General features: G+C 39.7%; 1 protein-coding gene across 1 annotated transcript; it reads left to right on the top strand.

Annotated features, from left to right (window-relative positions):
* Positions 1-1043: 1043 nt before the first annotated feature.
* LOC127422921 (uncharacterized) lies at positions 1044-8933 on the top strand. The gene is made up of 4 exons (XM_051666775.1): positions 1044-1241; positions 1328-1402; positions 1482-1706; positions 1879-8933. The coding sequence occupies exon 4, from the start codon at positions 4815-4817 to the stop codon at positions 5895-5897; it is 1083 nt and encodes a 360-aa protein (XP_051522735.1). The 5' UTR covers positions 1044-1241; positions 1328-1402; positions 1482-1706; positions 1879-4814; the 3' UTR covers positions 5898-8933.
* Positions 8934-15791: the final 6858 nt, after the last annotated feature.

Below are 15791 nucleotides of genomic sequence, written 5' to 3'. Positions count from 1 at the left end.
ACTTTATGGAGTCTATAGACCATGCCCTGGACCATTGACACTTCATTTAGTATACCTCGATTTGCAGTCGGGTTACCTGAAGTATTTAAATAAAACACCAGCACTTTCTTGCAAAAGTCTGGAGGTTTCGTTCCGGTTCTTTGGCTGGGTCAGTAGAAATGTCTGGTTGTTTTGGACCTCTGTAAAGATTGTGGATGACGAGTGTTCAGCGTTGGAATGATCAAGTGGGGCTTTGAAGCGAGGCCTCATGCAAGGGAGACTTGTGACTCCCCGTCATGTGTGTGAGTCGTAGCGCAGAGAAGAGAACTCTTTTCGTAACTTCATTCCGAGCTTTCCTGAACCCTACATTGTGTGGAACCTGGGCAGAGGGGTGCTGAAGTGAAGCCAGCTGAAGAAGGGCTAAGAGCCATGAGAGAAGAGAGAAAAAGGCAAGAGCGCGAAGAAGGGAGTTCATCCTAGGAGGGGAGATTTTGTTGAGTTGAGGTTGGCCGCACCCCAAAAGGTGTTTTGAGCCAATCAGAAGTGTCTTTACGATGTCACATGATCACCTCTTTCCCTCCATTTCAAAGTTGATTTACAATCCTTTGTGTAAAGGCCTCTTAAAATTCCCGCTCGAAAAAGTACGTTTTATTCATACATTTTATATAATGAAATCGGTGCAAGAGACATGAGTAGTTATAACCTATACTATGTGTCAAAATGTCAAATTGATTGATTTATGACATGTTATTTATGACCCCCTGTCACCCGTGATTGACAGGTAGAAGATAGTTTGGACATGTTCTTCCTGGAGTGTATTGGCCAGTCGTCGGATGTCAATGATTGTTTATGGTGTGTTTATGTTAATGAAACATAAACATATGAAGCTTTTCACAGTTTATCCCCCCCAATGCATACATGTGGTGTTTAAAAATGGAGTCAGAAACACCAGTATCAAACCATACAGTTGTGTTAGCATCTGTGAGGTGTAAGTGAATCTTCGTTCTCAAATTCTGCATTTGCAATTTTCGGCAAGTTTTGTTATTTTGAAACGTAATCATACTTCAAGAGAAGATGGCTGTCTATCTTAACAGTAAGTGTGTTTTATTATCTCATATTATTATTATTAAGAACATTTATTTATAAGTGAGTCACGGCTCTGATGCAGTGCTTAAACAGAATCTCTAACGCTCCAGGTGCTGTGGATGATGTAGACTTTTCCGACATTGTTGAGGAAATTCAATTCCTGAACCATGCGAGAGGTACGTATACCTCATTATATACATTACATGTCTACATATAGTGTGTTGTGAATGTGTAGAATGATCATATTTTTAATATTTACCAGCAGGGCCGAATCCGGAGCATAGTTCAACATCAGAGCATGCGTCTCCGTGAGACAGTACGAACATTCCGCCGCTCAGTAAGTGTTTGTAATGCAGCATTATTTACATGATTTGTTGGATTTGTTTAAAACGTTCTTATGTGTTCTTTTTTTCCAGAAGATTTATTAAACCTTGTAAACAAGATCGGCGCATCTGGAAGCGAAAATCACACAGTGAAGGCTAGCGGCCGTGGCGTTGCAACAAAGCCAAAAAGACTCAAACATAAAGCGTTTACGGTCACCCAGGTGCACGCTCCAGTTGATGGGGGTGTGAGAAATATAGATTTCATACCACAGATACCAGAATAGAAACGGTCAAGATGTTCACTCAGAGCATCAGCTGGTGTGTGTGTGTGTGTGTGTGTGTAACTAGATGCTAAAGTTTGTGAACAAACATTGATGTTGGCTTGAAGTCTTAAATAGTATAAAAATATGTATGACTTCTCAAAGCCTACATAAATATGTTAAAAACATTATTTTATCTTTTTCCTAATTCATATATCCTTTTTTCACAGAGTTGGTTGTGGATGACCATGTGGTACCCGATGTAAATGATGTTCGGAGCTGGGTTGATGGACTGATAGAATCGTGGGACGCCTGTGCATTTTCCCAGGTACCTAAAGAAACACAACGGGGTGATCAATCCAACGAAGGCGTGGTGTCTGTGGCAGATTCTGACCCTGAGGCTCTGCCTTCAAATCAGGAGGCTTACAGACGGGGATCACTTCCCGTTATAGACAATCAACACATAATCGGACTGTTACAGGACGGTTTCAAGACCATTGAGGTATATTTTAACGCCATTGAGGGACATAGTAAAGCCATTGAGAGACGTTTCAACATCAATGAGGAGCGCTTGGATACCTTTGAGAAGAAGCAAGATTATTATAAACAGTCTGTGATGGCCACACTACAATAACAAGGTATCTGGATTAAACAAGTGATAGCGACGCATCATTTGCATGGTGGGACGAGCCAATGAGCAGCCTGCAATCAAAACCTGACAATGGACTTATTAAAGCAGGTCGTACTCATGCTTAAAAAGAAACTCGGGTGAGTTGTAAAAACTTTTTTTGACTGTGTGTTTTTTATACCATCTATTTTTCAACATTTATCCCCACTGTATGTCATTTTAGTTTGGTTGTAATAGTTGATGTTTTCAGTACTGTTTTTGTTTTTACTGTTTGGGTCTAGTTTTATTTCCTTAGTTGTATCCTTAGTTATTTTAAGTGTACACCCCTAAGTGTGGTTTAAATAAAAAAAGATCTGATTTAAAAATGGCAAAACATTATCGGGAGTCAGATGGTTGTGATCAGGGGCCAGCAGCTAGGTTTTGACGATGCGACGACAGTGAGATCCCCCTTGAACTGTGCAGCAACACAGAAACATTGCTCTATTTAATTCAGACAATGGAGGAGATGAATAGATCTGATTCTACAACTGGTACATTGCTAGAATTATTAAACATTGTGATATCAATGTCAGACGATCAACCAGATCCAAATTCAGCATTAGACAGTCTTTTCAATTCTCACCAGGTGGGCGAGGGTACAGATAACCATCCATATCATTCATTTGATCCTACAGCACCAAATATGGGATTAACACCCACTGATATTGACATGCTTGTAAGAGAGGGTGGTGACATTGGTTGATATACTGTGGTCCCGAGACTCAGATTCAATAGTTTGGAGATACGTCGGCGTATAAATCTGCATGTGATATCTGCCACAGACTTAGCAGCCTACGCTATATTTTTGCATGATATTTTGTCCGAAATAGTGTCATTTTCCAGACTGTTGGCTGGGGATGACGGGTTAATTAACATAACATTGAGAGGGCCAAGTCTAACCACTGATGTTAACACTGTCTTGTCACCTAGCAACGATTACAGTGTGGATGTCTTCACAAATCAGATTGAAAAGATAATGTGAAGTAACTCTGAAGTGTGGGTTGATGATAGTTTGGATCTAAATGTGACTATAGCAAGGAGTAAACAAGGGGGTGTGTATCGGGTGTGATCTTGCCCATAATGAAGTGATCACCAGAAACAGGATGAATCTGTTCTGCCCCATCAACACATAAAATAATCTGTGTTTTGCAATCTGCTTGGCACATTTTCTAAACCCTCAAAAACCACACACAGATCTAGAACCCATAGCAGTGGCGATGCAGAAGATGGCGGGATAATTAGAACAGCATAAGATAGCATTTAATGATATCACACGGTTTGAACGGATGTTACACATTAAAATAGTGTTCTTCCATAAGTCATGCACAGGTGTGTTGGAGAAGTATACGTCCAATGACGCTCATCATCACAAGACAGTGTTCTTGTACCTGCACAATGGCCACTATTTTATGATTAAGAAATTGAATGCGTTCATAGGTACTCCATATGTGTGTGACTACTGCTACCAGGGTTTTACTAACCTGAGATCATCGTTGCAAATACGTCTGCGATATCTGCAGTGGTCCTGATTGTTATAAGTACCCCGTCAAAACAAAGCAATTCAGTGACTGTTTGCGGTACTGCAAATCTGACTATTGTTATGACGCACAAAAGCAACCACCATTAGGTCAACACTTTGCACAGTGTGCTATTACAAAATGCTGCCAAAAATGTAATAGACGTTATCATGTCAGTGCCACCAACCCCAAACCACACAAGTGTGCAGCCGATCGGTGTATCCATTGTGGCGAGGATTTGATTAATGACAGTGTACATCAATGCTTTATACAACCAATAAAGCTCGAGGCACCTAGCGACAAGTACATATTCTATGATTTTGAGATGCAATACGTAAATGGTAAACACATTGCAAATTTCGTTTGTATCATTACATTTAAAGGGGAGGAGTTCACAGCCGCTGGTCCAGACTGTGTAGAACGACTTGTTAAAAGGTTTAGACATCCACGTTATCAGAATTTTGCATGTGGGGCAACCACAATGCTTCTGGTTTTGATAACTTTATACTTTTGGAATATTTCACAAAAACAGGGCTCACACTTAAAATCATGATGCAAGGATGTCGGATAATTTTAATGTATGACAACACATTCAAGCAGCGCTTTATTGACAGTTATTCATTCATCCCTATGCGTTTGTCCATGATATCCGCTGCGTTAAATCTAACCTGCGCAGAGATAGGTTATTTTCCGAACAATTTCAACAGATTAGAAAATGAGAATTAAATAGGCCAATTCCCGGACAGGCATTTCTACGGCTATGAGGCAATGTCTGACAAAGAGAGGGCTCTGTTTGAAGAGTGGTATGTTACAGTATCAGGTAAAGTGTTTGATTTTAAAAAAAGAACTTGCTATGTATAGCAAGAATGATGTCGTTTTGCTCAGGGATACTTGCATGAAGTACTGCGATGAATTCATACAGCTTAAATATGTTAAATCAACATGCGGCGTAGACATTTAGCATGCATTAAACCACGGCGAGATGGTGATTGGAAAATACCATCTTGATGGTTATTATGAAAAGGACGGTGTAAAAAAGGCTTTTGAATTCAACGGCTGTATGTTTCACGAGCATGAATGTCCTTATAATCCTAACCATTTAAAAAAAGAACTTGCTATGTATGGCAAGAATGATGTCGTTTTGCTCAGGGAGGCTTGCATGAAGTACTGCGATGAATTCATACAGTGTACCAAACTTGATCCGTTTAGATGCACCACTTTAGCAGCATGTTGTATGGCAGTGTATAAAACCCACTTCCTACCAAAAGACACTCTAGCTCTGACCCATAACAACACGTACACCAGTCAGAACAAGACATACTCAAACATTTCCATTGAATGGCTTAAATATGTTAAATCAACATGCGGCGTAGACATTCAGCATGCATTAAACCACGGCGAGATGGTGATTGGAAAATACCATCTTGATGGTTATTATGAAAAGGACGGTGTAAAAAAGGCTTTTGAATTCAACGGCTGTATGTTTCACGAGCATGAATGTCCTTATAATCCTAACCATTTAAAAAAAGAACTTGCTATGTATGGCAAGAATGATGTCGTTTTGCTCAGGGAGGCTTGCATGAAGTACTGCGATGAATTCATACAGTGTACCAAACTTGATCCGTTTAGATGCACCACTTTAGCAGCATGTTGTATGGCAGTGTATAAAACCCACTTCCTACCAAAAGACACTCTAGCTCTGACCCATAACAACACGTACACCAGTCAGAACAAGACATACTCAAACATTTCCATTGAATGGCTTAAATATGTTAAATCAACATGCGGCGTAGACATTCAGCATGCATTAAACCACGGCGAGATGGTGATTGGAAAATACCATCTTGATGGTTATTATGAAAAGGACGGTGTAAAAAAGGCTCTCGAATTCAACGGCTGTATGTTTCACGGGCATGAATGTCATTATAATCCTAACCATTTACACCCGTTATCAAAACTGCCCTATGGCACACTCAGAAGACAGTTTGATGATAAGGTTGAAATTTTAGCATGCATATGGGTTGGAGGTAGAAGTGATGTGGGAGTGTGCTTGGAACACTGCTAAACAGACTGATGTTGATGTGATGGCATTTATGGCCAGTTACACATCTTGAAAGATTGAAACCACGCAACGCTCTATTTGGTGGTCGTACTAATGCATACAAGCTGTATAAGGCTGACAATGGTGAAAAAATATGATATGTTGACTTTACAAGTTTGTACCCCTTTTGCCAGGCCAAGAAATGCTACCCCATAGGACACCCCCAAATAATTTTCAAGGATTTTTGAACCTCTTCCTGGATTTGTCAAAGCCACAGTACTGCCCACAGAAAACTGCTTCACCCCATCCTTCCCTTAGGACTGGTGGCAAGCTTATGTTTCCACTCTGCCGTACATGTGCGGATCAGCAGAATCAGACCACCCCGTGTAGTCACACTGATGAGGAAAGGGCTATTTCAGGCTGCTGGGTCAGTATCGAACTGTTAAAGGCTGTGGAGCAGGGTTATGATTTAACGAAGGTGGACGAGGTATGGCATTTCCCTCAATGATCAGAAACCTTGTTTTGTGATTGTTAAAACATTTTTACAGTACAAACAAGAGGCCAGTGGATTCCCCACACACGTTGTGACAGATGCAGACAAAGAATCTTACATCGACGATTACTTTAAAAAAGAGGGGATTAAACTGAATCTTGACAAAGTAAGTCTTAACCCTGCACGCCGGTCTATTACTAAACTTCTGCTGAACTCACTTTGGGGACGATTCTTTATACGCGAAAATTTGCCATGTACGGAATTACTTTCAGACCCTGAACAGTTTGCCCAGCACATTATTGGTGATGATTATGACATTAAACACTTCTCGTTCGTGTCGGACACTGTTGCACTAATGCAGTGGTGTTATGCGGACGGGAAAGGTGGTCAGACCCGTGACATTAATGTCTTTCTTGGTGCGTTTACAACTGCACATGCGCGTCTAGAACTGTATGAACTAATGGATAAGTTGGGGGATAGGCTGTTGTACAGCGACACAGACAGCATCATCTTTACTTCTAGAGACGGTGCTTGGGAACCTCCATTGGAGCCTTACCTCGGTAATCTGACTGATGAGGTTGGGGATGGGGATCACATTGTAGAGTTTTGTTCAGGGGGCCCGAAAACATACGGCTACCGCACTGCTAAGGGTAAGGTCTGCATGAAAGCCAAGGGTATCACTCTCAATGCTGTAAACTCAAAAGCCATTAGGTTAGACACTCTGATTGGACTTGTTGATAACTGTGTCATGTGGGAAGATAATAGTTGGCATATACTGGCATACACCAACACTATTGTGAAAAATTAAAAACACTTCACACTACACAACAGGTCAGTCGTTAAAAAGTTTAAGGTGTTGTACAACAAACATGTGCTGCTCCCTGATTTCACCACTCTCCCATATGGATTCTGACAATCTTTTTGGACATAGGCTGTGTGCGAGACACAGATGGTTTTGATTTCAGATTACAGCATCCATTTTCATGTGTGATAAGTGGCCCTTCAAACTCAGGAAAGTCATATTTTGTAAAAATGATGTTGCAAAATGCTGTACGGTTGATTTCTAAAAAAAACTGAAAATATTGTGTATATTTATGATTGTTGGCAACCATTGTATGACGAATTGTTGAAAATGTACAAAATTAAATTTGTTGAAGGACTACCACAGACTCTGAATGATGATGATTTGTCAACAAAACTAATTTACTGATCCTTGATGACCTGATGAAAGAGGCCAGCGGAAGCAATGAGGTGGAGAAGGTGTTCACACTGTATGTTCACCACAGAAATCTTAGTGCTATTTATATTGTATAGAATTTATTTTGCCAGGGTAAATCCAGCAGGACCATCAGCTTAAACACAAATTATCTGATGTTGTTTAAAAACCCCAGAGATACCAATCAGGTCAATGAACTAGGAAGGCAAATGTATCCCAGGAACACAAAATTTTTTATGGAATGCTATCAAGATGCAACCAACAAACCTTTCGGATACCTGATGATTGATTATAAAACGAAAACACCCGAACACTATCAGCTCAGAACAGATTTACTTTCAACACATCCTGTAGTATACCTCCAGAAAAGAAGGTAGTGGAAAAAAAACTGTTGGACGGTGAAAATTTCAGCTAGACTTTGTAGAAACATGCCTCTTTTAAAATTATTATTAAAAGCAACACCCAAACAGAGACGGGTTATTTTACAGTCTGCCACAGATGAGCTCATTGTGACATTGTGTGAAGTAGCTCTTAATGTGCTCTACGGCAATATACCACTCACTTCACAACAATACCAGAAGCTAAGGAGGAAAAGCGAGATCAAATTTGTTTCAGATAAGAAGATTGGGGTTAAAAGAAAAAGACGGCTGATAAACCCCCCGCGAGTCTATTCAACAGGTTGTGGAGAATGATTTGGACATGACTATAAGAAGTATTTTGCACAGATCTGATTTGGACAATTATGAAAAGGCAAAACTGTACACAAATACTTTACAGCGATTTTTAACACTTGCTAGACAAGGGGATAGGGAAACCAACACATTAACATTAACCCTTCCACAGCCTGACCACGTAGAAAAAGAAGACCCACCCGCGACGGTTGGTGTAAGTGTCCAGGATGTTTTAGATAATGTTGTGGATGACATTTTGAAGAATGTTCCACAGAGGAGTGAAAAAACGTTCGTTACATTTTAGATAAAATGTCTAAAACTAAAGATGTCACTTCTTGGGCTGAGTCTGGCGAGTTTGTGTTTAAAGGTAGAACAATCCCTGGTTCACACATGCTCGATTTAGTTAAAGGTGTCACGGCTCCACAAAAGATTGCTGATGCACAGAGACCTGTTGGATGGAACGAGTTTCTGGAGGCTTTTGCTACTTTAAACATACCATACTCATTGGTACCAAATCATTATGTCAGACATGCAATTAACTCTTTCAAAACCAAATCGACACCGACTATAACCAACTCATCTAAGAAGAGTAAAAAACAGAGAGTACACCTGAGTTCACCATCAACACATTCAAATTATTCAGATGGACATGTATTCATTTCACCCACTCTTGACCAGAGTCAGTGGCAAAGATTTTAATCTAAGAGTTTTGTATGTTCTGTGTTCTCATGTTTTGATCTTGTTATTATCTGTATTGTTGAATGTGTTGTATAAATAAATAAAATAAAGAGTCAAAAGAATAAATTTCTGTTCTTTAGTTGTTTTATTGAAAATATTAAGCATAAGACATAAACATTTCACCTGTCTGAACACATTGCAAACACTTGAAAAAAATTTAATTACAATGAGATTGTTTTAGTTTTTTCACAAAAGCTAACACCTTTTTGTCATTTTTAATAAAATCATTGGTACACAGCTACAACACATAAGCATGATCATACCTCTTTGCCAGGTGGTAGAGAAAGAACACACATTGCTGACCACAAGTCTCTGATGAAAAATCTTGGACTTGCACTGATGAATGCTGTACCACACTAGAATTGCGGTTTAGAAAGTTATTGATAATTGGCGGAAAACGGGGGTAATCTGGTTTATTACCAAAGCTGTCGAAAAAACACTCCACACCATCCTCATTTATGTAGATGGCTAACCAGTGTTCACCTGGGAGTCCTGAAGGATGTGTATTGATTATAACCATTGATGGTAATTTTCTTAAAGGGTCTTTTGGTAGATAGTCACACGGGAGTACACCGAGAAAATGGATGTTGCATGAGGTCTTATCCATGATAGTCGTAAGCTGGACAGTGTCCATTTTTACATATTAATAGTAATCAACCAGGATCTGTTGGCGATTTGACACTTCGATGATGCTGTCGAATATGGCATAAACAATTAAGTTGATTGTTCGGGGTAGCGGTTGTCTAAACCGAGCTTCTAGTCTAATATTTCCAGACTTGATAAGCGATATATGCTGACTGCACTCCTCATCTGGTGTGAAATTGAATGCGTAGAGGGTATAGCCATGCAGAAAGTCCTCCCTATCAATAGATAGAACTTCATTTTTAAGATGATTTCCAGAAGCCAACGCTAACTGGTAAAATTCCCACACTGTAGAAACACTTTCATATTCAGGCTGCAGAGGCTTCGCTGGGTGCTGTTGTCCATCCAGATAAATGGCCAAAAATTCTAGGTCGTAGTTTTTAAATGCAAATGGATTTTTATTATAGGATCCTGTGAATGCATCATCAGTCATCGCTAGAACAAGTTCAACAAAAAATAAGTTTTCTTGATTGCAGACACGTGAGCCTGCAGGAATTGTGAATTTTTCAGGCACACTCTGTTGATGGTGTACTTGGCAGTTTTTGAGAACAGTGCTTGTGCATGCCCCAATCTCACAGCTGGTGATACAGACACTTTTTTTCACAAATAGCGAGGCTGACAGGATGTTTAGTTTATAGGCTACAGCATCGCTCCTCATCAAGCAGAATTCATCTTTACCTCTCGTCATGCAAATTTTAATGTCCACCCCGTTAAGCATCAGTTTTTCTTGAAAGAAAATATCACTGTGAACGGGTGCGAGTAGCTCAACCACATTACTGGCGTTGGTAAAAGCCGCTCTCTTTGTCAGACCGCGATTACCCCCAGCGGGGTCTGCCACATCCATATGACCAGCCGTGTCGTTGTAAAAGATCCCTGCAGAGAAAAGCATTTCAAGGGTATCTTTACCATAATTGGTAAGACATTCTATCATGCATCAATAAGGATGTGTGTTAGAACTCTGTGATATAAGATGGTCTCCAAGCGACACATCCACTTGTGAAAATATTGTTACCCCTGCATAGTTAATAAGACCCACTGGGGCTCCATTTGCAATATCTGTGCCGTCAGCATTAGTGATTTTGAGACGCAAAAACACCAAGGTGTTGTTTAGGTCTACATAATTCTCTCCAGTCCCCGCGATAAAAAACTCCAAAGGTGATGAGTCCGATATCGCTGATAATGGTGGTACTTCTATATAAGTATTTTTTTCAATAGCAGTTTAAGTCAACGGCACTGTGAACAGATCCATTTTGTTTTTTAAACACTCTTCTGACATGTTGTGTAGTAAAGCCACGATCTAAAATATTGTTTTAACTGAGCTCTTTGGTCTTTTTAATGTAGCACGTTTTGTTGTCTCCTTGCGCTTGCGTTTTATGACTGACGCTTTCTTAGGTGTATGTTTTGTTTTCTTCTGCATTTGGCCACTCCTCCTCACCCCTGGTGGTCTAGATACTCTTTTGCAAGCCATCACAATTAGTCCGGATCCTTCTTGAGTACTGTTGTTATTAAAAGACCATGTTAATGTGTTGCTCACAACGTCACTTAGAATGTTTTTTGCAGCTGATTTAAGATGTGGCTTGGCTATGCTAAATCCTTGTTTTAGCAATGGTATAGCCATTCTAAAGAGTCCTCTAAACATTCCCCCCAAACCAGCCCCATACATAACCCTGCCCCCGGCATAGCCGGGGAGTCCATTGCCGGCATGATTCTGGTAATAGGCCACATAATGCATGGGGTCGGCATTGTGATTGTTGAAATATGCCATTTTTAAACAAATTGTTTCACGGTTCTAAAGTGTAGCTTAGCACACACCTTCCCGTAACTGAAACGTACGTCTTGATTTTGATCATCTTTCACTTGTATGGTTATCTCAGTGATGGACGATTTATTAACTGATACGTAATGTGGTCTGTCCTATCTAACACTAACAGTCTTGTTATTCTCACCATCTATATGTACACATCTTAGTGACATGATGATCACCAACTAATTGATATTCTTTAATATCCGTGTAGATATACATGGTGTAGAACCCACCATTTATGTCTGCTTGATAGGGCGCATACGTCACAGGCTTGTACTCAACACTATGATTTTCATGAGTTTGGTTACCAGTTTCTATAGCAACCCCTGGTTTTAATTCTAAAATATTAGCCAACTTTTCATAAAATGTCAGTGACGTCTTCGGAGGGGCTTTCAGAAACACTTTGTTTTTAACAGGTCATGGCCAAGACTCACCCGCGATGGCAGGTTTGCTTTGATCTCCCTGATCAAAAAAACAATGTCATCATAATATCCAGTCTTTAACCTGTAAGGTACATATGATATCTTTTGATCGCTGCTGATGAAAATCTCTATCTCTTTGCCTTCAACAGGATAGTAGGTGATGTGTTTCTTACTATCTGTCGCCGTTGTTTCACCATAGTTGAGAATGAACGCAGCATCTTCCTCATTAAATGTGTACCATGACACAGGATATTCAAATTCGATCAATCCAACTTGCCATTCTCCTTTTAGGTTTATAGTTCTCGCTAACCTGGTTGTATAACTAGATATGTGGTTTTCCGGATAAACAGATAACGAGGCGTTGCAGGGCAGCGTGACATAAAATCCACCCTCAGTCATGATTAGTTTTTACATGAATGTGTGCTACCTATCTAGGTCTTTTGTTTTTATGGCTTCTGTACATCAACCAATTCTTTCTGATTGATCCATGATGAGAATTTTGCAGGCCATCCGAGCCAGCGAACCAACACTAACGTTTTCCGGCCTTGTTTCTTCTTGTCTAAAATTTTTTCCACTTTAAATGACTCGATTTTGTTCATAAATATTTTTTTTAATTCCTCCTCATAAAAAACGCTGTCGATGACATCTCCGTCATAATCACACAATCTGTAGACAGGTGGGTCGTGTGGGATGCACACTGTTATAGTGGAAAAACTCCTGCATATAGTTTTCCTCATACCCTTGTAGGGCTTTACTGGTTGTTTAGATCAGTGTTACTATCAGAAATAATTAATAATTATTTCTGTAGTTATTAATCAATATTTAAATTAATCAATTGGATCTAACTCATTAAAACCTCATATGGGACTCCAGTAAATGTAGTGTGCTACGTTTAGGAGCAAGTTTGGTTATTAGCAATAATTAATAGTTATCAAAGATAATTATTAATTATTAAAATCAATAGAACATTGATGAGAATCAATGTTAGCTTTTTTTTAATCCTTTAAATCAACAGTTATCAAAGATAATCGTCAATTGTTAACGTCGATGAAACATTCAAATTAACACTAGCTTATTGATCATTCAAATTCAATCAAAGATAATGATCAATTATCAAAAATCAATAAGGATTAACATTGACGGGGCACCACCCTGGAATCAGGGACTAGTAACCGAATATTAAAACAGTCTCAATATTAGATTGTTTTCTTAGGAAAATCGACATCTGAAGAATATCGATTTTCGGGAAAAAAAACAATGAATAAAGGTTTGAATCCGAGCACTGACATCCCGTCAGCATGACACAGGTGTATGCAAAACAAACCAAAACACTCCTCTTTGTAATATAAACAAGGTTTATTTATGCAGTAATATCAATTAATAATTAATACAATGCAGTCAATAAACTTCCGACTTACAACTACAAACTAAACAGTGATATGATTAGATATGGAAATAAAAAGAATCCTATAACACATAAGGTGTGTGTGTATCAGTGTGTGTGTGTGTGTCAGTGTGGTTAGTGAGAGAGAGAGAGAGAGAGAGAGAGAGATTATTAAGTGACAGCCCGAAAGCTGATTTCGCGATAGCTGGAGATAAAGCAGCCGTGTTCATCACACAGAGACGCGGTTTTACGAGCGGGGCTCGTAAAAGTCCTGTGTTATTTGACTCTAATGGATGAACTCAGTTGCTGTCTCACCAGCGATGGCGAAAATCCACAACAATCCAATTTGGTTGGACCACAATACAGCAAAACAAATTTGTGATAATTAATACCCTGAGTATTAATAATTAGCGGACATGGCGGTCCGTAAACTGTACAAGCAAAAACCTTGAAACACAAGAATAACACGCTATAATATTCTATCTCTGCCCAGACATAAACCTCTTACTTGAATCGCATGAGGACACAGGTAGAATGTGTTTTCCTCCGTCCTTTAACTTTGACCCGGTTCCTTGAGGCTCGGGTGATGACGGGAGGCCGTTTCCTCGCACTGTCGGTGGGCGGTACGGCTGTTGATTGTCGGCGGGCGGTACGGCTGTTGATTGTCGGTGGGCGGTACGGCTGTTGATTCTCGGCGGGCTGGCGGAGAACTCAGAAATATCGACTTGATTGAAGATGGAAGAGAAATCTTTAATCTCTTCACTTCTGTAGGCAAACGAATGAAGATGCGAATTGCTCGGCGGTCTCCTTCGGATCCGTTAGAGTGTTCGGTTGAAGACAGAGTAATCTCAACTCGTCCAGCGAGATGGAGATTGTGTGGCTACAGTTTCAAGTCGGACATTACTTCCTTAAGCCACGAGGTTGCACCTGAGAGCAGCAAAAAGCTACGTCCGTATTCGGTGAACGAAGTCGCTGGAAGCAACTCTGGAAGCATTTCAGAATTATTTGAAGTCCTGATGATGTCATGTTTGAGGGACGTTCTGTGGTGTGCCTCATCCAATAGGAGTTGAGAGCTCGATCCTTTAGAGGGCAAGGTTTCATGGATGTGTAGTCTGTTTAGGACTCCCTTTGTTTGATTTTGGCGTGATTTTTATCAGTAAAATTTACGACTTAGAAGGAGGGGGCTTGAGGAATGTTTTTATGACTGTTAGACCTGCCTTTGTCTTCTATCTGAATACATGAGGCCCAACACCCTTTTGTGAATGGGCCTCTTACTTTAGAAATTCTAACAATGTCACCATCTTTATATTTACATTTTGGGGTGACACCGCAATCCCCCACTAGATCCATATAGATTATGAAACACCACAGATTCATTTTCTTTGTTCACATCAACCAGTCTCATCTTGATGCTTCTGTGATAGCTGACATTGTATCCATCCGTGATGTCTTGAAGTATATCGATGTAGCGTTTGGAATTTGTAGCTGTTAAATACCTCCACATCCTACCTTTTAAGGTTCTATTAAACCGCTCAACGAGACAGGCTTTTAATTCTGTGCCGGGTGCAAAATTTGTGATGTTGTACTTTTTTGTCATGCCTTGAAAATGCTTGTTAAAAAACTCCTTTGTCTGTCTGTAATTTGTGTGGTACACGTCCCTCTTTCAGTATAGATTCAAAAGCTTTAGTCACCTCGGTGCCGCTCTTGTTTTTTAACACACGCGTCCATGCATATTTACTAAACAGATCTATGCACGTCAACAGAAAATGATTGCTGTCATTATCCTTGGTGTATGCAGACATATCAACTAGATCGGCCTGGAACTGCATATCAATACCATAGACAAAAACCCGATTCCTTTTGTATTTTAGAGGGGCATTTCTGTGTAGTGTGTAAGCATCCTCACCGGCGAGCCAGTCCGAAACTTGTTTATCGGTTAAACGAACACCCGTTTCTTTTAAAACACCATCTTTTAAACGTTATTTACCTCCTAAAGAACCCGGGTTAGAAGGTGTGTAATAAATATTTTTCATTTCTTCTGACATATTGTCACTTCAGTATCCACAAAAGAATAACTCAGATGGTTTAAGTGTTTTGGGTTTTTATTTCAGTAAAAGAGAACATTGGCATCATAGGATGCATCGAGGTACTGTAGAAATTTTATACACATCACAATGTTTTCTCAAGAATGTAATCAACTAGTGTTTCAATAATTTCACAAACATCAGTCTGGTCATTTCTTGACATTGTGATTACACATAAATCAATCACATACGTACACATACAGATTATGTCAGCAATTCTAATACAACTGCCACATTCAGTCACCAGGTCTAGTATTTCTCTGATAGTTGCACAAATTGGATCGCCCGCATTAATACACATACGCATCATATCTGTCCACTCATTTGATATGCCTCTTACAACAGACATTTGCTTCTTGAGGTTTGTTAAACATTTGTTAAACATTAGTTTACAGCAACAGGTACTTCAACACAGTCATTAATGATTAAGTTGGTCATCTCACATCTAATACGACGTTTAAGTA

This window comes from Myxocyprinus asiaticus, chromosome 32 (genome assembly GCF_019703515.2).
Source record: "Myxocyprinus asiaticus isolate MX2 ecotype Aquarium Trade chromosome 32, UBuf_Myxa_2, whole genome shotgun sequence".
NCBI lineage: Eukaryota > Metazoa > Chordata > Actinopteri > Cypriniformes > Catostomidae > Myxocyprinus > Myxocyprinus asiaticus.
This window is presented reverse-complemented; position numbering and strand designations above follow the sequence as displayed.